Source organism: Ptychodera flava, chromosome 13 (genome assembly GCF_041260155.1).
Source record: "Ptychodera flava strain L36383 chromosome 13, AS_Pfla_20210202, whole genome shotgun sequence".
Classification (NCBI taxonomy): domain Eukaryota; kingdom Metazoa; phylum Hemichordata; class Enteropneusta; family Ptychoderidae; genus Ptychodera; species Ptychodera flava.
In genome coordinates, this window is record NC_091940.1 from 37,478,813 (window position 1) to 37,503,941 (window position 25,129).

The following is a 25,129-nucleotide window of genomic DNA, read 5'->3' on the forward strand; positions in this document are numbered from 1 at the left end:
TTCATATGAATTAAGTAATCTTTTATTATTTCAACGTATATGATGACATGTACGATATCCAAGCTAACCACACAAGACTCTAAGCTTTGGTTCTTATGTAGAGTCAGTCATTCTTTCAAAACAAATTTTTGATAAAAAAATCAGTTTTAACAGGATCCCTGCAAGTATCAACAACGATTGCTGTTAAAAGTTATTCTAGTACATATAAATACCAGAGACAAGCTTGTCAACAGTAAGACTTGAAACACTGACTTATCTACAATGTAAGATACTTGCCTGTTAGACACGGCATTAAAGTCAGAAGAATCAAAAAGAAAACTTCTAGCTGATTTGCTGTGAAATATTTATGGATGGTATCAAACACATTCTGACCTGGCTGCCAAGGTATTTTCTTCTTTGACTTCTTCTACAATGTATTGGAAATAGTGGCATGTGAAGATGCGTTTCTGTACGAGCAAAAAGACAAAGAGAACACCATCCCAGCTCATTCCAGCCTGGTCTACTGGAGCCTGACAGTCGCTGTCATTTGCACCTGAAGAACAGAGATTGAGATCGATGTTATGAAATACACAGGTGGCAGTGATTCAATCAAACAGGGTTATCTGATGTGAAACTAACCTGTTCACCCCTAATTCCTAGTAGATAGGTCCACAGTCACCACTGATAACAGTGGGTTAAAGTGGTCCAAGTGGCCCATGTCTGCAGCGTGACTGTTCTGTGTTATTGTGTACCAACTGGATATGTAACATGTTATGTACTGTTATGTGTGTACACATATCTCATTCTGTTGCTGCTGTGTGTGAGTTTGTGCATATGTACCGTTTGGTTCAAACCTCATTAAATTCATACATGCCCACCAAAGTAGAAAATGAAGATAATAACCATACCAGAAATCAGCTTAATTTGCGTAAAAGCAGATCCATGTAAGATTGAGCTACTTGTGTAAATGAGCAATGAGTTATTATTCCAAATTCTTCATATGATTATGCCGTATGGTTATGAAACAACAGCCAGTCTTGTGACATAACAGAAAAAGGTACATGCCCTTAATTCACACGATAAAAACTCATAAAGAATAATGAAGGGGAAAATATCCTGGATTTTATAGTTACACCTTTGTAATATTGTATACCTAGTCATTTGTCTGTCAACTGGAAAATTGAAAAGCTTAGAGGCAATTCACATAGTATGGCAGAGAGAAGCAATTCATGTAAACTGACAGCTGTTACAGAAATAAGAACTACTTTATAAAATCAGCAAAGTATTAAATTTAAAGTGATGTAAAGTGACACACTTACCAGTTTCATACATATCTCCTTGTAAACAGACTAGACTGAGTAACTGTATCAACCAACAGAATTTTTTGTAAAATGACTGGATGTAGACACATGCCACGACTTGTAAGCAGGCTTTGATGAAAATGACAGCAACATTGTACATCATCAGAACATTCCATCTGTGGTTATGAGAAGACATGAAGATTTGAATATAATAACTGCTCCACTGGTATATCAAATTATTGTCCAGACTCCTTTATTTTTTCATCAGGTTTTAATTTTTCATCTGCCTATCTCCTCAATGAATATATCCGTTTCTGCAAAGAGTACTGATGAGCAATGTTTTGGTGTTGAAATCAACTGACTGTTACTCATTTTTTACTGAGAATTTCAATGGCCTAAAATCATGATGTGCTGTATGTTTTCATGAAAAAATTGAAAGCAACTTTTGCATTTGAGAACTATAGAAAGTATGATACATTTACATTAACACTTTACCAGCCAAAGTTAACCTTGTAAATTATTTCTTGTTAGATGGATTCATCTATTCCCCAATTGAACAAGTTAGTACATTTTTGTGTCCCCTCTATCAATTTTAACATCAGAAAACATAACAATATCAACTTTTCAGAATTCAAATTTTTGTAACCACTCCAATATTTGCTTCAAGGTAATAAATTTTTCTCTGTACAACATAAATCCAATTGTGAAAGTTTGTGATCTTACTTACGCTTTAAGCAAAGTTTGTCTTGGTTTCAGCAGATAGTCTTGTCCAAACCACATGAAGAAGAAACAGAGGCCCAGATAACCAAGACAGAAAATGCTGACAAGTGATGTCCCAGCCAGGAAGACCATAGCAAGCACCACCCACAGTGTGTAATTGAAGAAAGCATTCTTCAGCAAATCAAGGTAAGTCCTGAAAACGTGATTGTAAATATGATTTTTATCAATGAAATTTTGCATCTACATATAGCCCTTGGTAAGTGGCAGCCACAGTTTGCAACATCCAAATTTCAGAAGTAACATCAATTAGGACAACACTTCAGTTTCTGTAAAAGGAAACACTAAAATTCTAGAAATGTACAATAACTAGAAATGATGTTTTGAAAACAACTTACTTTAAATATGATCTAGAATGCAATGGAGAGTGGACAGATAATTTCTCTGATTGACTGACTGAATTGTTAATTACAGCAATTGATAAAAATTCACAAAAAATTAGCATGATTTACATCAACATTTACAGCATCAAAAAATTCTATTGATGTAATGCACTGAGACTACGATAACTTAATCCTGAAAGACTGCTTACTTATTGAAGACAAAGTTTGGCACAGGATTGTCTTCTATGGGACCTTCTTTGTCAATCATATCGTTGTCACCTCCTCCATACTGTTCTTGGATCTTACTCTCCACTCGGAACACTTGCCACTGAAGACACACAAATAACAGCTGGAAGAAGTCAGCTGCAAAGATATTAAATCATGATTAATTACTGTAGGTTGTGCATGTCAAATGACAGATGAACTATTTAAGTGAATTACATTAAACATATACATTGAAATTGAGAAAAGCTACCTGTCTTTCTTTATGTTGGAACAACGTGTGAGTTCTTTCCTCTGGTGAACTTTTATGCTTTCGGTCATAACACTTTGCTCTCAGTGTGCTGGTATAAATCTCTAAATGTGCTGGTATAAATTATGCCACTGCTCAGAGCTCAATTACCTTGTCATAAAGTTCCTATCATCAAGTTACATGAATGTATCAAGGGTTATGTACTCTACAGTGATTGAGACATGTTGCGTGGAGTCTGCATTATTATCATAAAACCTAGTTGAAAATAGAACATCGATCAACTCACCCATCAGTTTGCTTGACTGTGGTTGATTGATATAGTCAGGTAGATACAACCAGCGTATCAGATTAGGGTTGAAGTAGGAACTCCATGGATATGCTGTAGGACAACAAAAGTACAATAATCCATTCACCTTTGCTGAATGTGCAAACTAAAACACAATTACAAGAATGGCTGGCACTGACAATCACTACTGCGCCATATCAAGGTAGTCGATGCCTCAAAAGTGAAAGACCTGCACTTTTGCTATGACTTGACTCAAACAAAGTTTTGATCATTCTCTTTCAAAAGCAAGAATAACAATCAGGGGTCACCTGGTGTATATCATTTCAGTAAATCCAAGAAGACTGGCAAAGACCATCTAGCAGACCAAAGTATGGTATTAGAAACAGTATGTAGGGGCAGCAAATTGTACAAGCACACATAGACCAATATTGTTGTACTAATGACAATATTGTCAGTATATGCTTCACACACGGGTTTGTAACTTTAAATTTTACTGGTCAACACTCATCAGACAGTTGATAAAATCTGCATTTATCCAATCGTCTCAAAACGGACGAACTACGAGCAGACCTACGAGCTCGTATGAGCGAAGTACGAGTGACGTAATGTGCCGTACTTTCAAAGTACGAGTGACGTAATGCAGGTCCCAAAATCGACAAAGTGAGCGTCAAGCTGAGCGTGGAAAAACAAAAACAGCGTCGAACTGAGCGTTGAAAAAAAAGACAAAATAGGATTCGAAATGAACGTAGAAACATGCCAAACAGAATGTCAAAGAGGGGTTCTGAGTACGGGTGCTAAAATATAGCAAATATGCGAAATAAACACGTAATGACTTGACTGATTTCAGCTTGAATATAGCAAGTACGGGAACGAGTTCAAAACGTCTTTCACGTGGGTAGGCCCTACTACTGACTTTGCAGCACTATATTTATAACACTGTTGACAAAATCTCAACAACAATAAATTGTGGGTTCGTCGTAATTGGTATTTCATGCATTAGTGAATTTTCAAAAATGACATTCATAATTGCATATATTCTTGGGTAGCAAGAAAACCGACGACTCTGAGTGACTGGCATTGGGCGTTCGTTCGTGTGCAAACATCGCGTGCAGGTTACAGACGATGGGCGGTACGGTGGGAGTAGGCAATAATAGCGATAAACAAAACGGCCAGTTTAGCCTACCCGGGATATTGTAATACATACGTCATCCACCCTCTGATGTGATTTTCCTCTAATTAACGCCAAATAAATAAATATATTTGTAAAAATACATTATTACGTCGACGCCGACTTCATTGACATCGACAAATCGACGTCAGCATTTATACTACGACTGATGCCTTGAACTTATCTACCGAACTGAGTGTAGCTAGGTAAGTTTGGAATGTGATGAGTTGGTTTTGAGTGATGTTTTTTTTGTTGTTCAGGAGCGCGAACGAACGAATTGAATATAGCAGTATCGAGCATCGATATCTTGTATGGCTTCTGCAAGTTCCGCGATGACAAACAGGAATATTGACCCCACAGTGACCTGACTATACCATTATTCAATAGGCGGGGCCATATTCTCAACAATACACACCAAAGTGTGGTTGTTCCGATATGTGTTTTTTCAAAACTTGAAGTTGAATGCGAGGTCAGAAAAATGTTAGTCTTTAAAATCATTGTTGAGTAGAGGTCATTTTAAAAATAGACTGTACAACATGAGGTACACACGGGTGCCACAAAAACACCCGCCAACTCATAAAATCCTTCATATTATTCATTGTACACTGTGATTAACATAATGTGGTAATTATTTCGAGGTCATAAGCTGACTCGCAAGCCACGCAGGTTTTATGTCTGTGGAATCATTGCGCTTTCGAATTCGAGAAAGTAAAAAAGATTTACAACGGCGGTAGGTTCAAGTGCATTACAATCAATCGAGGTCTCTTCCTTGATGTTCGGACATTGCAACCTCTTCTTTGGTTCTTCTTTAACAGCTTAATGTTACAATCGACGTCTGCAAAAAAGTCTACCATCGTGGCGTATAATAAGTCAGAGAGTGTCGCGTCGTCTCCAGTCTTGACCCGTACGTACAGACTCGTCCGAAAGTCAAAGCCTAAAAGTATTCCTCCGCACTGCACTGAACCCGCTCTCACGACCAAAAAAATAATCATACGAAGTTCACACCCGCTCCTACTTCCGAGTTTCGAATATATACAGAAAATGTGTCTATGCGTTCGTTTGTCGTAAAATCCTTTCACATAAAAAAAAATCTTTCATCCATGGAATACAACATAGTCCTAGGCGTATTCATAAAAATTAGGTCAAAAGGCATGTGTGACTTATAGCTTGCATACGTCACTCGTAATATGAAAGTACGAGCCAGTACTTCTGCTCGTACAATGTCAGTTTCGAGACAATTACATACCTCAAATCTGAGCACATTATACAGGAAACTGATATTTCGCTTACCTATACAGAGACCCTCTGGCAGACCAAGGCATACAAGATATAATATTGGAAACAGTATGGAGAGAAAGCACATATACACAGGCCATACAAGGTAGGTGATTCTTCTGAGAAGTAACATGAGTATGCCAAGCCAGGTTGCATATATGACACCATAGACATCAAGTCTTACACAGATTGTGATCACTGTCATTGCATAGCAAACCTAAAAACAGTAAAACATGGAAAAGTCAGAAGACAAGTACATGCAATGGTAACATCTTCATTTGCAATTTGAAAAATTTGTGGTTCAGCAACATACTGACATTTTCAAAATACAGTACAGTACAGTACTGTACATGTGATCTACAGGTATTGATATTTTCTGCCATGCACAGTGCACTTTACCTTTTTCATTTAATTTGTTGAGCAATTATGTAAAAAGGCTTAGTAATACACAGCTAGTCCAGATAAACTCCCACAATGTTGAGAAGCAAAATCCTTTTTCTTTTTGGCTAAAGTCTGCACAGTCAGAAACATCAAGGTATCTGGATATACCATTGAAATGCTATTACCTCTAAACCAAACTTGTAGAAAAAGTAGTTGATGAGAAACTTGGTCATTTCAAGGAGTCCTTCATCAGCGTTTTCTCGGGTGATTTCATTGAACAGAATTCCTCTCTTGGGTGTTTCAATGTTGTTCTCCCAACGATACTGCTTCTGATGTAAGTTGACAATTGCCTGGATGATGATAACCAGACAGATGGCTATGTAACCCTGCAAAGAAACAAACGTTATTAACAGTAATTATGAATATCAAAAACTTCAGACACTGTACATTTATAAATGGAATTAACTTGTGGAATTTGTGATACCTATATCCATACATGCATGAAATAATCACACACAATGTCCTGTACTCTTGTTTGGTTTCTTAGATGTGATGATATCTTCAGTCATTTTTAAAGTTTATCAAGATTCAATTATTTCCACTTATTGCCACTGAGGGAGACACATGTTGATAAGGTTTGCATAAAATTTTCATTGGTTAATACCTCGAAGCTTTTGGTCCCAATCAAAGTTTTGTTTCCAGCCATTAATTTTCATTCAGTTTCATTCATTTGCAACCAACAATACTGATTTTCTCAATAGTGAAGGGTTGCGTACATTTTTATTAAACATTGGTCTTCCTTCACCTTGTTCACACAGTTACATTGATAAGTTTGTAATATTCTTAAACACATCATTTAATATCTAATTTCAATTGTAAAAACGCTTCATCAGGAATACTCACCTTTCTGAAAGAAATTTTGAAAAGTGGAACACAAATCATTTGAGGTTCATCAGTGTTGTTTTACTGGTACAGCAGATTATGTGCAAGAATTATGTAAGATTAGCGGGGCAAATTCTATTTTCTTCATGACCATAAAGTTTTAGAATAATGTAGTTTTCTACCTACCAGTGTGTATTTGGCTATCCTGTCTGTCTTTTCAAAACCAACCCACTCAGCCAGGTTGAATGTACCATTCTCCAGTGCAATAGGGATGTGACCAATACCAGCACTCTGATAGTCAGCAACAGAACACAGAAACATCAATGTGTCATTCAATGAGTGATCAACACAATGTCTGATAGTTATGGAATATTTGAGGACATATTTTGTACTGGTATGCTAAAATACCTGAAGGACAATTACCAAAACCGGTAAAATTTATGGGTGTATGTTATGGTAAGTATTGCAGTTTATTTACTGGTTACATGAGGAACATGCTACAAAACTTCTCTTTAGTGAGTTGAATGTTTTTCGAATTTTGTACAATTTTGATTTCACAACAATGTAGCCAAAGTTCATCTTAGCCATAGCAATCTAATGCTTGAGATGATATTGATAGTTGACTTTCAGCAAATAAACAGCAAATTATGGTTTCCTGTGATGCATTTTCACTACAGTAGTGAGATGTTTTTTCTCTTTACCAGTGTGAGATGCTTGATACTTACATCACAGTCCACATCAAAGGCAGTGGCATTGACAAGTGTGAGTTGAAATGACATCTTTGCCAGGATTATCAATGATGTCCAGCACATGGCACAGATACAGAATGCCCCTTGTAACCATGGTATCGGGATGGCAAAGAACATGAAGAAGATGTAGATAAAATTCAAAGCAGAGACCTGCAAAAAGAAAACCATAAAAATATTACTGGCATGGCCTGTGTAATTTCGGTGTCATGTTTTTTGTGATTGATATCACACTGTCCTATGATATAACACAGATTTAAAGAAAAATGAAAACTGATGATGCAGGAACACTAAAATCAAAGGAGTTTCTACATATCATTACAAGTTGCGCTGACATGATCATTCACGTTTGAGAGAAAGTGTAACACACATCATTGTGCCAATAATAATTGGTAAAACCCTTGGTGAATCCAAAACAAAATTTTGAATGCCTGCTATAAATATCACATGTTACAATGCAGACAAGCAATAAAGCAAAATGATAAAGTGATATAATTAGTAACATACCATCAAGTACAATCTTTATGAAAGTGTAATGTATTAATGATATTAGTGTAAAGGAAACTGGAGATATAGTGTGGAACATGTCACACATAATGCCATAAGATCATTGTTGAAATATGTGATCATTGACAAAATATTAAAGTTTGCAGATAAAAGTTAATGCAGATAACTTACTTCTGTGATGCACACAGCTGTAATGCTGAAAAATATAATTTTAATCATATGAATTTCCAGCAGTCTCCAGAGAATGAGGGTTACTTGGCGATACCAATACTTGACTGCTTTACAGAAGGCAATAAAATACTCCTTGGGAGTTTTGTGAGCCAGGGTATCTGAAAAATGAAAAAAATTATTGTACATTCAACAACAAATCTGAATAAGTAAGAGTTCATTGAAATGAGAATTACTGAAGTGTACTAGCAGCTTCAAAACTTCATCTGATAGAGCTGGTATTGTAGTATCAAATACTGATGATGAAGTAATCAGACATGAGAAATCTACAGGGTCCATGCACTACAAGTTACTTAATATTCAAGAACTTTTCAGTTTTTTTCAAAGACTTTGTGTGGTCAAAAACACCATATTCCAGATATAATTTTACAATACATTATTTTCATATATCATTTTACATATCATTTTTACAATATCATGACTGATCATCTTGTCACTTTTGAAAATTGTGGATGGATTATCAATTTTTCAGGATTTTCCAGGTCTCAATTTCATATTTCAGGACTTTTTCATACAACTTTAAATTCAAGGACTTAAAAGCTTCCAAGGAGCACACAGAACCTGATCTAACTACTTTTGTTTAGTTTCTAGAAGTCTATGGACCACTACTGTGTCACACCTGGTGGTCCTCCGTCCTGGCTTGGTGATACCTGTCCATTGGCATTGACTGCCTCACAAGCCCACCAGAATGGTAAAACAAACAGTCAACTTCACTGGTCTTAGACCTTGGGCTGCTAAATTTGCACTACTTGAAATTCTAAGATTAACTTTTCAAAATTCTTAAGTAAATATAATGGGTGGGTACCACTGTCAATTTCTATATTGTTGTCCGGTGTTGTAAATTTTCTTTACATATTTACCTTGGCTTGCTTTATCAGGTTCATCTACCCCACCTTCAGGTATGCCTCTGTCTTCCTCTGTAACATCTTCTTTCTCTTCTCTGCCTCTTGCTTTTCTGTGACAGGAAAGATTGATCAAGACATTCGAACGTTAGAAACTCTATCCTTTCATCACTATTCATTGTTATGAATGGTGATTGCAGACCTGTTTACAGAGATTGGAAAGTCAAGAGGTTCAATTATGACAGCAGCTATTGACGATACCAAATTATGGACGATATCGAATGACTAAATTTTATCATTTTTGGAAAGATAGGTAGAATCAATGCATCTACAGTATAGAAGGCCTTTATGTGTGTGTTTGTCAAAAATGGTAAAGAAAGATTTTTAAAGAAGACATCATAAAGGACTTTTTCTATCACCCCGGTAAACAGAACTACAACAGAAATAAGTGACATCATGAAATCATTTCACAAATCAGCACCAATGCAGTGTTTCATCTAGACAGGGAGACGGGGATTCCCCCTCTGTTGACATGTTGGCACCCCTGGTAATTTGTCAAGGGGAACTCCCCCCCCCCCCATGGTGCCAGTCACACCTTAGAGATACAAGTAGAACATATGAACTGGTGAAATTCCCCCTAAATTTTCTGGTAAAGGGGGAAAATGCCCCATTGATGCCATCCTGGATGAAACACTGCCAATGACAATGGTACGCTTGATGATAACAACAGTTTCTGATCTAAAGGTGGAGATTAAAGACAACATTAAGTATTAGAATCAGTGATAAGCTGCAATACTAATTTTACCTGTAGAACATGGTCTCTCAAATGTCAATAATTGTCAGAGAAGATGTGAAGTAATGGTTTAGCTGCACTACAATGTTAATTTTACCTGTAGAACATGGTATCGCCAATGGCACTGATTGCCAGAAAAGATGTGTGGTAATAGTGAAGCTGCACCACGATAATAATGACAAAGACAGTCGGAGTCAGTAGTCCAACCAAGAGGCCTGATGTACCATATTGTTGTAAGCCAATATCTGACAGTCTGATAACAGAAACAAGATTAGTTTAATCACTAAAATTAAATTTTACACAAAATGTTGGCAGATTTTCTTCTTTAAAAGGAGAATGAGACAAGTACATTTCCTGTAGTGGCAGATAATAGCACAAAGATTGGACTGTAAGCATACAAATATCAATGAAGACAGCAATACAGCATTCAAATTATTAGGTTTCATCATTCAGAAGATAAAAAAATAATGAACTGAAGCACAAAATCTTTTAAAAATTAAAACATTGCCAAAATCAACAATGGTGTATTTGTTTGTTTCTTTTCTGTCAAAAAATGTAGTCAGAAGTGAAGTTTTTATTCAAGTTGGGAGACTTACGTAGATTCTGAGAGCCCAGTACCATTCTGCCAATATTGTGGGAAGTTTTCAAATTGGTAAGTGTAAATGATGACCAGTATACACATGGAATAGAATACAACTATCCACCAATATGGCAGCATGATTAGCCTCCATACTTTGTAGGAGATCTGAAAATGCAGAGATACATCACATTTTATGAACATTTGTCAGTCACTTTGTGGTCATCATAATGGCATGAGTAAGTGAAATCGAAATATATATTCTTTACTCACAACATGAAAGCAAAGATGATAAGATTACTATGTTGATTACACTAATGTAATTCAAACTATGCAAGATGTCAAAGTCCTTTTTTTCAATTGTGAATACAAAATACGTAAATCCCTTACGAAGGCCTTAATACTATGAGTTCATTTATTAATCTAACATTTCAAAATCTTTCTCACGTAGTGCAATCTATTGGTCTGTTTAATTTGCGCATTATGATATTTCAAATGGGAGGGATGATCACAAGGAAGATAACCCATGTGAATGATAATTGAGCATTCTTAGCAAATATGAATATTCTTGCATTTTATTGATACATGAGGTTCACATATATCTGAAGAAGTTAAGCCTTAAATACTTCACATCATTTACATTATTTGACCGGACTCTGTCATTGATATGCCATTCACATTGATGAATTTTTCCTGTAACAGTAATTCCGGTGACACCTGTCAGCAGGCTAAGTGGAAAGGGGTTGATTGGTCGACATTTGATGATTCAATTATCCTAAAGTATACAGTTCATTCCGATTTCTATTTATCAAAAGTTCAGGTACCCTTTGATTTGATCCATTGTAAACATTCAAACTGCTCTCAATATCATCACAGTACTCAAATTTCTGTGTATTATAACTCAATTTGTAACGCGTTGACCAAGGCAAGTGATGATGTCTTCCATTCAAGCAAACCAAAGTGCTATCATTCAATACCAGGTTGGAATGATGTTGTAAAAGAAGCACATAGTGCAGCACGCTTTGCTTACATTATAAGGAGATCAGCTGGTAAACCACGGTTTGGCCCGATTGCAGAGCAAATGCGTAGAATGAGATCTTTTTTCAAATATTCCTTGATAGAAATTGTGTCTAAATTTGTGTATCTTGGTCATGTTTTCACACCTGATCTGAAAGATGGTAACGATATCGCCTCCCATGAAGAGCGCTATGTGGCAGGGCTAACTTACTCCTGAAACAATTTAGACATTGTCAAACTACTACTTTTTAATATTTTTTGCAATAATATTTATTGTGTTAAACTTTGATGCGATTTCAATGTAACATCTATTCATAGCCTGCATGTCTGTCACAAAAATACGCTGCACAGGTTGTTAAATTTACCACATTATCCTAGTATTTCAGGTAGTTTTGTTGAACATCAGGGTTTTAAGAAGAAACTTGGTGTAAAGCCTTGTCTGTAGACTGCAATGTACTGACAATAGTCTTTTGAAGAGTTTACTCATGTCTGATGCTCGCTATTTTGGACTTCAATTTCACTGGAGAGAGCTTTTATACCACACGGTTTAGTAGTTTAAGGTTTTTTAGTGTTTACTTTTATATCGTCCTGTATTGTAGTGTGGTTGTTTTTTGTCTGTTTTGTATTTTTTTTGTCCTATGGACGGTTTTAATGCATGTGAGTTGAAAAGTTATGGCAGATAGTTTTGCAAAACCTGAAGACAAGATAGCAAAGATTACTACTATAAATACATAAACACATACAGAAATGGGTAGAATCACAACTACAAATGACATCAGACCCCAGATTGATGAGGCAAAAGATTCTGTATTTCCTGAATATACATTTGACTGATAGGCAAAGAGTGCAAAACTTCAACTCACCACTAGTATTATCATGTAGAAGAGAAATAAAGCCATGTAAATGATTCTGTAGAGGACCACATCTTCTTGTAAGCTGACAATCAGAAACATTGCTCCACAAAGCACAATCCAATACTTGGACAAGAAATCTTGTATTGTCTTGCCAAATTTCTTCATTTTATCGCTGTCTTCACCATCATGGAAGTCTCCAGGTGCTTCCAAATCAGGAGCTGAAACCATTGATAATTATTGATATGTAAATAACAAGTAGACAACATATACCCTAAACATTTGATTTTGACGTACAGATCAGGAAATCACACAGTAACATATTTTGATTAGGGTATAAAATACACTACACGCAACATCCTTTAGCAGTCATGGTTCCTTGGCAGGCTGTGAACATAAAAATGTTTAAGACGTGACTGTCCACAGTTGTGTACTTGATAGTGTGGGGTAAAACAACGTATCTTACTAGACATTTTGACAATTATAGAAGTTGTGCCAAATACACGTCCTGTTATTCACATGTATTCATAACTGTAGGCAAGTGAAAAGCCAAAGTTACTAGCTTTCATTTTACTTATAAATTCACATTAAACCGTTAAAGGAATGTGATCATCTGTATTTATAGCAAGAAACCATTGCACTGGGTCATATAAAAACTGTACCACCAGAATATATGTTCTGCAGCTGATGTTCCATGAATAAACTATGGCTGACATACTTTTTTACCATATATGGATATATGCAAATTTGCAATGACCAAGTAATTTTTTGATAATGGTCTTATTATGCTTAGCTCTATCAAGTACTCAAGAAAGTTGTAACATATCTTGGTTCAGTCAACAAAACAAAGAAATGTCTGGTCACATAAATAGGTTAAAACCCGGAATTTGAATTAACCATGGTACAAATAAAACCAAGTACACAATCACACATAAATGTGGCATGTGGAACACGTCATTTTGCTTGTATTGCCATCCAATAATCTGTTGGGTCTACTGAGTCAGTAAAACACTGCCAGCCTGTTCTTTTAATTTGTGAGTAGAACCATTATTGTGATACCAAAATCATTCACACCAACACCACTTTAGTACTTTTATATAACTGTAAAATGATGTTAATTTATTTAACTTTAATTCCAAGGTCATTTCAATGCCGCATTCTCAGACTTAGTTTACATCAAAAACTACAAAAGTCTGACAGGCAAATGCCCTACACCAAGACAAGCCTGTCACAATTTAATAGGGCTGGCCGTCAGCTGTTACTGAATACTAGGTCACTGCCATACTTTCTGACTTGTAAACATACACTCACCTAGTAGAATAGTACATATTTCTGACTCTAACATCAGATTTCAAGGGCTCTGAATTACCTTTCAAGTGATAGTAACTGACAGTTACTGGTATAAATCAAATAAAGTTCAGATAACATGTGTCAAAATAGGACAATTACTTTGAGAGTTATTGCAAACAGGATATCCCTGCCCTGTGCCAATGACCTATGACCTTGTTCAGCTTGATAAAGTCTTTACGACCGGTACAACTTACTAGTTCATGTTTTTCATTTGGTTCCTTTTGTGTTTTAAAATTGCTAAAGTTTGTTTCAATATGGCATTGACAATTGTAACCAATTTTAAACATCTCTTTTGATGCATACAGCAAATATTTCAACCTGCAATTATGAACACAAATGGCAAATCATGGTGGAAAACATGGTTTCAGGGTGTGACCCTCTAAATCCGACATTTGATGACCATTTCTGATTTTCAGTAGATGAGTCCTGAAAGGTTTGTTATCATTCAGATTGGTACCATACTGTGGAGTCAAAAGGAAGTCAAACCCAAAGCACTGCACTGCATCATGTTGTATGTTCTCTACTTTTTAAATGCATCCAGACTCCCCCACCCAGATTGCAAGAATGCAAATGGTGACCATTCAATATAATTTGGAAATAAGAATTCACTAGGCCATTAAAATTGCAAACTTTTTCTAGGATGCTAATTTTCTTATTTTGTGTACTTTTGCCATCCGGTTTGCGAATTTTAGGTCCAATATCAAGTGTCTGTATTGAAGTACCTTACCAGATGCAACTTCATAGTTAGAAGTTGGGTAAAAGAATGCTAAAATCACGCTCCCTAATCTTAACATTCTTTTGGTGTTTTTCAATGGTTCAGAAAATCACTTCGGTAAATATTTTGGAGACTTAGTAACATTTTTCTTGTCGTATACAATGTCAATGTGCTTTTCATGCACACAGGGTAACCTTGGTGAAATGGAATGCCAGTAAATTTTACTGATTGGTGCCCCAAAAATACGACTTGAGAGTTTGAGACAAACCTGCTGGTACATTTTCAGTTTGAAATATCAAACCAAACGGTTGTAGGCCAATAGTCTCAGACATCTGTCTCTTCTTCAGAAGTCTCTCTCTAGAATACTGGCGAAGTGTCAACCAGAAGACGCTTGTATACAGAATCTGAAAGAAAATATACAGTAAACAAGGAATAACTTGACATGTACTGTACCTGACCAATTAAATATTGCAAAAACATACGGCCTGCTCCCAGCTCACAAAAACTAGGACACAGTATAGTGTGTTTATTTGACAACGAGGAGCATCTTTGCTATTTTCAATGAAGATTCATAGAGTGCAAAACTCTGTATCACCAACAATATAAATTCACAAACAAACCTTTCAAAAAGTAACTGTTTTCTAAATGCCTTTTGAACAGCAGAATGGATTACACTCTTCAACAGCCCCCTTGTTGCCTATAAAATTTGGCTCACAATTTAATTACCCAGTTCAGCATTGACTTTGGGTCTGGTTTGGCCAGATTGTTGGTGACACATCAGTGTAGGGTAGAGATTTAAAATGCATAGTGAACCAAGGACTGTGAAAACATCAAAGTGCCTGAAAAATGGTAAGATCATTAATTCTTTAGGTCAATTTTTTAATTTCTTGAAATTTTCCGGAATCAGTATTGTATTAACAAATGTAATATGAAAGTTTTCTTGAGGCAAAGAGAAAATTCTTGACTCTGTAGCCCATAAAATTTTATAGAGGGCATTCTGTTTCACATTTCCAAGCATGTACCAATTACTCACCTTGACAGCCAGATGCACACATGGGAATTGATGTTTCACCAGACCAATATCTCTGTAGTTTGTAGACCCTTCAGTTGGTAACTCATCATCGGTCAGATTCAAACCGTAGACATATCCAATGATTAGTAAACACTCAGCATAGAATACCAGGAAGGGAGAACTGTATAGGCATGCTGCTCGTGAGTTCGGAATCATCCAGATAAAACACGCCCACAATAACAACACAAATGTCAACCAGCTGTGATATGTAATGCTCCAGGCCTGCAAAAAATACAAAATGTACCAAGTTACAACTTCCTTTTGCAAAATAGTTGACTAGTTTAGTTGGTTTTGCTTAAAATGAAATGCATTAGGCCAACTTTACATTTCCATCAAAAGAGCATACTCTAGAAGACCAGTAAATTTAAGTTTATGCTTAGGATTATAATAATAATTTTGAAGATAATCCCACTTGTACTATTTTCAGGAGATGTAATGACAATCTGGATAAATTAAGGTGAAATAATAGCTCTGTGTTCTGATTGGTTGATGTGTTCTACTCATTTGCATATAACTGTCCCTGGAAAATCAGCGATATTTATGCAGATTTGATCAGACTGTGGTTTCATGATGAAGATTATATAATGTTGCACAAAAATTGGATTGTGCACAGCTGGGGGTTCTAGGCTATGTCAAATGACCATTTAGCAAACAAGTACCAGCACTGATGTACCCTATTTCATTTCGTAGTTGATGGTTTGGCAACTCACCATCATAACAATCAGAGACACCGTATAGCTTTGTTTCATGATGAAGAATAGTACAGACATCCATGCTTTTCTAACTCTAGGCCTGTTGAGATCCTCTTCTATGGGATGTTCAGATCCTGGTGTTCCAGGACTTGCTGTCTCCGAACCAGACGGCAACAGTGAGGTTGACCTAGTTGTTGGTTCCTCCAAGGGTGAATCTGGACGACTGCCAGCGACAGGATCTAAAGACTGATATGAAGTTGTCTTACCTCTTCGACTCTCATCAACAAGAAGCTGAAACAGGAACACACTCCTCATGAATCTTATGCATCACAGACTAGGATAAGAATACACACAAGTGAAGTATTACAGTCTGATGAAAGTAAAGCAGTATTTTGTGGAAAACTAAGAAATTCAGATAATGATCTGATCATGTGGTACATATCACAAATTATTTCGTAAAACAATTGCAATACTATATAATCAAAAACTGATTTTCTTGCGGTACATCAAAAGTAAAACAAAAGAAACTCTTCCCAGATACTTCTTTTTATAACTGTAAACTGAATGGTATTTCCTTGACATCTAATGACAGGACACTACCAGGGATACTGTATATACTGTATAATACTGTATTTATAAATACAGGTAAATGTATTTAAATCAAACTTCCTGACAGCATCTGTAAACTTTGATCAAGGAAATTTCTATCCACAGATTGCTGAAACACATTAACCAGGGATATGAAATAAAGTAGCGATAAGCACCAGTTAACACAGTGATGACCTACAATTTGAAAGGTTTTCTCAAATTCCTGTATTTTTACAGATTGTAATCATATACCCACCTGACTTTCTTAAGTTACTGCTATGTTTATTTTCAATTTTGAATTCCAGAGAAATTCATGAAAACATAATATCTCAATAAAGCAATACAGTAGGATTTACATGACTTGTATGAAGAAATTGCTTCTTAATTTTGGAAATTTCCCTTTCATTCTACACATGCATTTCTACATCTGCTATGCTACTCTGTTATGCAAAGTTCATGATGGATTCTACAACTATATTCTTACAAAGCTCATTATTTATTGTACACCGGGTTAATTGACAATTGTTGGCAGAAGTAAAAATCATATTAAAATATTAAAATATAGCTGCTTGGAGGTTAAAGCGACATGAAGACTATGGGCAAATGTACGTCTTTGCTGCTATTTCAGCTTTGTACATTGTGTGGCAGTATAGCTAGGACAACTTTGGACCCTTGCTTTGGTTTCAAAGTCTCATGCTGGTTGTAAAGGTATCAAGCAGCAAGCATCATGGCATTAGAAGCATAACAAAGGAGAAAAAGTTGGACATTTCAAGCACATTGACATTACAGCACTACATAGCAGGTAGTTTGCAAAAGGGAACTTGGTTATTGTGATAATACATCAGCATGAGGCGAAAGGAATACTTCACCTTTCAGAAAGAAATGAAACATAAGATAACAGCTTGTACCCTTTGACAACTCATGCAGTGTACCTCTGAGTTTCCAGAGATCAGCAGAGAAGTCCCATTCACTCACCAACACAAACAAAGAGACAATTCAATGATAAAATGATTTAACAAGACCAATGTAATGATAATTTTACAGCAGAAATCAACCTAAAAATTTTCCTTCTCCATGTAATATTTGAACCTGATTATAAATAGAGTTGTTTTATTCCAGTTAATGTAGTTAGCATCACAGAAGATAATTTGCCAGTATTAAAGTTTCACAAAGGCTTGATACACCTTATACCTATTTCACATCATAGAAGTCATCAAATCCATAACATGCACATGTTAGATCAAAAAATAAAGCATTAATTTTCACAAATTTCACACTCCAAGTTTTTTTCAATGAAGAAGAAGAATTTTCTGGTTGAAAGAACCGACCCAGCACCAACCTTGAGTTTAGGGTTCTGCTACAGGTGATTGGAAAAAAGAGTGAAAAGCCAATGATGAAAAAAAAACATAAAATAGCAATGTCAGTATTTAAAGTTGAAACCTAGAATGTCACATGTTCACTGAAATGCAAGTACTAGAGTGATAAATGACCCATGTATTTTATGGCATTTCCTGGAGTTTCAGTAAGAGTAAGTGTGTCCAAATTGACTGAGGATTAACAAAGAGATGATTATGCCTTTAATATGAATATAGACTGCATGAAAATGGTCACTTTACTGCAAAAATTGAAAAGTAGCAAGGTTGTGAATTCAAGTAAAAGTACAATGTAGCATCCATGACACTGTGCTCCAATCTGATCAGAACTTGCATTTGCAAGTGTAACTTGACTGATATAAAATACATCTTCTCCAGTACCAGCTTATTTCAACAGACCCCCTTCTAGTGGATACGCCAAAAGATTCTGTATAAATACTTCAGCAGTTTGTCTTTATAATAATTTGAAGAAATTGAAATGCGAACATCCTTGCAATCTCATTATCATATACCTACATTCGCGTGCCTGTGTAAAGCTATGGGAGAAAGCGCCCTCAGATCCGTGCATTTTTTTTACGTATCACGCCCCGGCCCGGTGCCCAAATATGGGCAATCGCGTGCATTTCTGAACTATCTCGATTCTGGTTACTACGCGCGTTGCTATCCGCAAACGTTCCATTCGTACACAAAGCCAGCACGAGATTAGGAAAACGTCTGCTCGCTCAGATCGTAGTTGCGCGTGGCGACAGTGGAGCCGCGCCGGTGACATCGGCTTTTATTTCTAAATTCTAGTGAAATCCTGTGTATACTAAGTGCGTGCCTGTTCAGTATAAATTGCAAGAAACTGACATCACGCTTTTGTCCTTCTTACACCTCGATTTCAACCTGGATCTCTGTTGGTCACGTAATAGTATGGATGTTGCTTTGCGCGTTCTAGAATTCTGCAGGTAAACAAATGACGTCATTATGTATGTCAATCCGCGACGGGAAGCGGGCATCGTATTATGAAAAACTGACACAAAGGGCGATGAATTTTTGATGTCGCACGCAGTTTTTTATCTCCTAAACAATGTTGAATATTATGTAAACTACATTTTTATCATTCAATAAGGTATATGATAAAACCTTTACGGCCCTGATACGGCTTTTGCGGCCCTTGGTCGTACGGCGTACGGGCCCTCGCACGCTCGGGCCCTTCCGCCGTACGACCTCGGGCCGCAAAAGCCGTATCAGGGCCGTAAAGATTAAAATCAAATTAAAGGGAACCTGACCAGCAATTACTGAGAATGTTTTTGACCAAAAATGGAGGCAAACGTTTCCTAAAACATACAAGACACCAATAATGTCATAATCAAAATTGATCTTTATCAAAATATAGCCTAGATTACGACATGCAATGGGCGTTTCAAACACAAAAGAAACAGTCGGAAATAAACAAACAAATAGGTTAATCTGAATTGATCAATTTGGTTTATGAGAATTTTGGACTAAAAATAATAAAATTACTCCATAATTTGAACAAGTCCAAATAAAACCTGCCAAAAAACTTCCCTATTAATAGCCTGTAACAAGCCATATTTGAATGATATAAGATAATATCGATGTTGTTCATAATATGAACAACTCTGGAAAACTAAAATCCCCTAGAGCCTGCACACCAAAATACATGTAATTCAGTATGGATACTGACGTTGGACAATTGATCCAATAGTTCCCTACTCTATACATACAATACATAAATTGCAAATGGACACTGAGAAAACAAAAACCACACATTGTAAAAACACACAAAAAAATTGTAACGAAACTTTCAATTTCAATATTGTTAATAGCACCATGACAGGATCAGAGTAGTAAAACATGCCCTGATGAGAACAATCTTAAATTTTATGTGAGCTTTCACAGGAAATGTGAATGACTCTGTAACTTTAAGTCAGTTATATCAGCACAATCTGAAACACTTTGTTTTCTTACTTAATGCTGACAAAGCAGAGCCGCCTTGAACATTTGTGATTGTTTATTTTCCATTCAAATGACAATTACGTTTCCCTTTTCATGACAGAACACAGAATTTTGAATTTTGTTCTCCACAAACTTCAAACCACAGAAAACAGATGTTCATAGTTAACTGACATGTGTATATGGCTTCACAATGTATGAAGTTGGCGATGTAATAAACCTGCATGACATGAACAGCGCAGGTGTAGATAAACTTACAAAATGGTTCTTATTACTTGGAGTAACCCACAAGTTCAGTGAAAATAGTGGAATGATCAGGAAGAATATTTACACAACCGTGAAAGAAACGAAATTAAGGGAATTCCAAAAAAGCTTTTACAGAGATTGTTACCATGTAATACGTATTTCTTTTATTGGAAAAAAAGAGTAATTCGCTTAATTGCGAACTTTGTACTATACCTGATTCTCTTGAATATAAATACATACCCTGCGCTAACTTAGGTTTGGACTAAAATTGAGTGCATTATAACACAATTATTTTGCAGAGATTTTGATTTACTAGACTGTCATATTATTTTAATGTGTTCTAAACCATGTTTTATCAAAAAGTGAGGAAAGCATTGCAAAATTTATTTGTATTGATTGGCAAATGGTGCATTTGTAAGCACTGGCTGAGTGAAACAAAAGTACCTGTAACTGCACTGTTAAACTATGAGTTTACTTCAAGATGTAAAATAGACAATGAGATACGTAATAACCCAGAAAGATAACAAGTTTTGAACAAATCATATTCCTTTGAGATTTGTCAGATTTGCCATTTTCTCCTTGTCTTTTGTTTATAAGTTATGTAAAACCTGTACAAGTTTTTAGAAAAAAAAAGATAAAAAACAAAGTTGCATGACATGTCTATACTACTAACATGTACCATGTTCACCAACGAACATACATTTAATGTAAGGAGCCACAAAAAGTATGAAATGATAGGATTGTATTTGGGTTTTTTTGGTTAAGAACAGAAAGTAAAGTGTCATCAATTGGGTTGGCTATATTAGTTTATTGTTAGGCACAGCTGAACACTACAGACAATGGCATATACTCCTACTACATCAACCTATAAAGTGGTATACTGACATACTACGAAACAATGTAAACCACATAGCACTGATAAACATCATTTTGATAACACCTCTGCCATCAAAATCTGAGGGCCTACATCTAACATACCTCCTTTTCTCCTGAATTGTTTCTACGTCTCTTCTTTGTACGTGAGTGGGTTACTTCAAGCATGTGCTAGAGCAACAGAGAATTCAATTGTAAGAATTTTATGTAGAAGAGTGTGTGAGATCCAAGAATATGTACAGTAGGCATTACTACAATGTAAGATAGTACACATCTAATATGGAAAGTTTCAAACTTCAGCTATTATTTTTTCAAGGAAAATTAAAACTACCTCGTTCATAATTAGGAATAAAAATTGGTGGCTACCCCAAACTTTGTTCATATTACAGAAGCACATAAAATCAAATACACTGGTGTTTGAAATTCAAAATGGCTGCCATTCTCTGTGTTAACTATAGAAGAAAGTTTTATATTGTTTTTTCACAACAACAAGATTGTGAAAACTTCACTTCTTTTTATATCTGAAAAGTTTTAAAGAGTAATTACACAAGTTTTGGACTCGAAAAAATTTGTAGGATTTTGAGAATTAAAATCTTTCTTCCTCATCTGCACAGACACTGGGTTAGAAAGATGTTTTGAGTCTGAGATGATTGTCTTTTCATTCTATGCTTTCTCTTTAATCTACTTCAATAGATGAAGCATACATGATTTCTCATACTGGAAAGTTTGTCTACCACCTGTTATAAAGAAGAGGCTGCTTGACATATTGTGACATTTCAAAAGGCAAGTAACAGTTCTTTTTAAACGGACAATGGGGAATATTTTTAATATTCTGTGACTGTTATACCCTTGGATCTCACATTAAAGCTAATAGATGAAAGTTTTGTACGATGACAGTGTGTCAAAGTGAAAGATCATGCAATAGAAAACTGGATGAAAGTGACGAAGAGTGAAGACACTTACAGAGATAATATCCTGTCACCATGGAAACATTCAAATGATGTGAAAAAAATATGACGGGCAAGATTAGATGTTATTTAGCCAACTGATGGGGAACAAACTACAGGACAGATATCAAAGGAGAACCATGTCTGATGTCAGTTTGATTATTGGTAGTTACAATAAAGAAGATAATACAACACCCATTAAAAGAGTCATGCCAGGAAAACTAGCATAGTCTTATATAGTCTTATAATTAAAAAGTTTTGAAAGCTAAGTCTTTACACTAATTGTACAAGTTATAGTTACAACACAACCTAGATGTAAGAACTATATAGAGTTTGGGATGTAATAGTTACTCATTCAATTCACTTGATACTATTCTTAAAAAATAGTAACAAATTAATTCTTCACTTCAAAGCTTGTATTTCAAATTATCAAATTTGGGAAATATCCTGCTATGCATTTTATTCAGGGAGTCAGTAACACTTGCAGCACACAAAATCAAATGTACTATTAATGTTATTCATCAACTAAAATATTTGTCATATCATTGATACTGGCCTGAAAACCAGTTATATCACATTCCATTCTGTAAATGAAATAATTGGCTATCAATTACAGACAGGCAAAAAAATGATCACGACAGAATGACAGGCCATGTAAAGAAGTACCATGACCTAAAACTGTCATTGTCATACCCAATGTAAATTGGTCAATCAAGATGTCACTGAAATATTTATTTTCCATCAAAAAATTCAATTCATAATCAGTTTCATAATAACTATCAATGGTTGAACAAATTTTTCTGTCACGGAAATATGATGGATTGTAATTGGCAAAACGTTTGAATTCCCATTGGAAGCAATATGCCAGGCTGTGTTGTGAACCGAGAGGTTAAACATGCAAATCTTGGTGACATGCAACAATTTTACACATGCATTGGAAATATTACATTTATAAACATAAGTGCAACAATCACTGTGTGCAGTCATTCTATACAAAACACATAAAAAATCAAACACAGATCAAATTTGCCAATATTTAAGCTGGTGAGAACAAATTTTCACATGTTAGTTCACTCCTCATATAGGATACTGCATGATAAGGCCAAACCAAATAATAGGTTTGTTTCTGGTCGTGGCAAAAATGATGCGGTGACGTGATTTTTTTGGATGTTTTTTAAATTTTGGTGGAATTTGATACATTTTCCCCTTTTTTCATAGGGGCAAATGAAAAACAGGAAAAAAAGAGTTGACGCGCACACTTTGAAGTGATGCGGGCGTTGACAGAAACAAATCAATTTTTTTGATAACAGTCATGGGTAGAATAGCCGATTGGCTAAGGGGACGACAGTGAAGATGTAAGGAAGGCAGATAGCTAGGTGTAATCACAAAACACATCTGTGATAAAACACAGATTCCAAATCAATTTTTTTTGGCCTAATTGTTTATACAGCAAAACCTACAACAACAAACCTTGTATACTTCTATGTATTCCCTATATGTAAAAAAATTTACCACACTGTCGAATGTGGCATGTCACATGACCTGAACAGAACTACAGGTGATCAAAACCCTTTAGCTCACAAACATGAACACATTGTCAGGAACAAAAAACATACAAATGATAGATAAGAGGAAAATACTTACAGGATTTTGGATCCATTGACATGTGAGTAACGCTAAGTACCAGTAATAAATTAATAGAACGACAGGGTTGACATAGACAGGCCAATCTAGCTCTGTATCCAATTGAAGTTGATATGGAGTATCACAGTCATATATGACTATTGCTGTTAAACCAAACAATCTGCGGACATATTACAACCAAATGTTACATATGTATTAAAATTCAATCAGGATATAGCATCTCTCCATTTACTAAAAAAAAACCCTGAAAACAATATGAGTAAAATGATTATATATATTATATATACACATATATACATATATACACATATATACATATATACATATATATATATATATATATATATTATATATATATATATATATATATATATATATATATATATATATATATATATATGGTCTTTTTGAATATTTTATCATCATTTCAAAATACATTATAACCTGTTATGATCAAAACTTACACATTATGAGCACAGCCCTGACAAAAGAACTCAAAAGTTGAACACCATATAGCGCAAATCTCAAATGCTGAGACAGAACACTGTTCTTAATACAACAAACTTACCTGGCGTACAAACTCTTGGGATGGAGAGTTGACTGGAAAAACTGAAACTGATACAGGTAGAGAGCCACCAGGTGAGCTCCGCAGTAAGTCAGCATCACAATGCGGACGTAGACCAGCTTACGCCCCCAATTTTTGTAGAAACACCACCAGGTAACAACCACGAGAAAAGTCACAAAATAGACAGATGAAGTTACTGATGGTAAGATTATACCAGCTAATGCAGTAAGAAAACAAGATGAGAATGACCAGAGTAAATCCACAACAAGGGACTTCTGTTTAGTCCTCCTTTGTACCACTGTATTAGTGGCATCTCTGGAATTGTCATTTTTGGTCAGTTTATAGCAAACAACGTAGACTATTATGGAGACCACAAACATCAAACAGTCTGGTGCAACTGCTCTAACAGCATCCACTGCTGGAATGTCTAAACGTTGAAGTCCTATTTGACGCAACACCTTTTCTGTAGTTGAACCTGAAAGAAACATGAAAAGCAAATATCAATCAGTTGACCAACTCTACAATCCCATGTGAAATAGGAAAGTATTGGAAAGCTAGGAAGATGCCATATATGGTGTTGATGAGTGACATAGTTTACATAAATGTATGTGTATCTTGGATTTCATGTACCAGCATAGAGTTTATAGCATGATGCAGTCACTCTTGCTCATGCATGTCTGTCTGACTTTCTTTGTCTGTC

The 25,129-nt window shown here is 35.6% G+C and overlaps 1 protein-coding gene across 20 annotated transcripts in view; it reads right to left on the reverse strand.

Annotated features, from left to right (window-relative positions):
• LOC139148365 (piezo-type mechanosensitive ion channel component 2-like) overlaps window positions 1-25,129 on the reverse strand; it is a 103,345-nt gene that overhangs the window by 36,436 nt on the left and 41,780 nt on the right. For 14 of the 20 annotated variants that reach the window (XM_070719774.1, XM_070719784.1, XM_070719780.1 and 11 more), the window contains 21 exons: window positions 24,433-24,904; window positions 23,865-24,024; window positions 21,379-21,444; window positions 18,162-18,179; window positions 16,253-16,525; window positions 15,504-15,764; window positions 14,739-14,874; window positions 12,418-12,626; window positions 10,557-10,705; window positions 10,058-10,213; window positions 9,186-9,280; window positions 8,269-8,426; window positions 7,570-7,743; window positions 7,031-7,135; window positions 6,148-6,348; window positions 5,597-5,798; window positions 3,139-3,231; window positions 2,590-2,743; window positions 2,008-2,193; window positions 1,299-1,456; window positions 373-532 (listed from right to left, as the gene is read on the reverse strand). In XM_070719774.1, the coding sequence (XP_070575875.1) occupies window positions 373-532; window positions 1,299-1,456; window positions 2,008-2,193; window positions 2,590-2,743; window positions 3,139-3,231; window positions 5,597-5,798; window positions 6,148-6,348; window positions 7,031-7,135; window positions 7,570-7,743; window positions 8,269-8,426; window positions 9,186-9,280; window positions 10,058-10,213; window positions 10,557-10,705; window positions 12,418-12,626; window positions 14,739-14,874; window positions 15,504-15,764; window positions 16,253-16,525; window positions 18,162-18,179; window positions 21,379-21,444; window positions 23,865-24,024; window positions 24,433-24,904 (3,586 nt within the window). The remainder of the gene's footprint in view (window positions 1-372; window positions 533-1,298; window positions 1,457-2,007; window positions 2,194-2,589; window positions 2,744-3,138; window positions 3,232-5,596; window positions 5,799-6,147; window positions 6,349-7,030; window positions 7,136-7,569; window positions 7,744-8,268; window positions 8,427-9,185; window positions 9,281-10,057; window positions 10,214-10,556; window positions 10,706-12,417; window positions 12,627-14,738; window positions 14,875-15,503; window positions 15,765-16,252; window positions 16,526-18,161; window positions 18,180-21,378; window positions 21,445-23,864; window positions 24,025-24,432; window positions 24,905-25,129) is intronic. The other 6 variants (XM_070719779.1, XM_070719790.1, XM_070719791.1 and 3 more) reach the window with 2 other exon arrangements.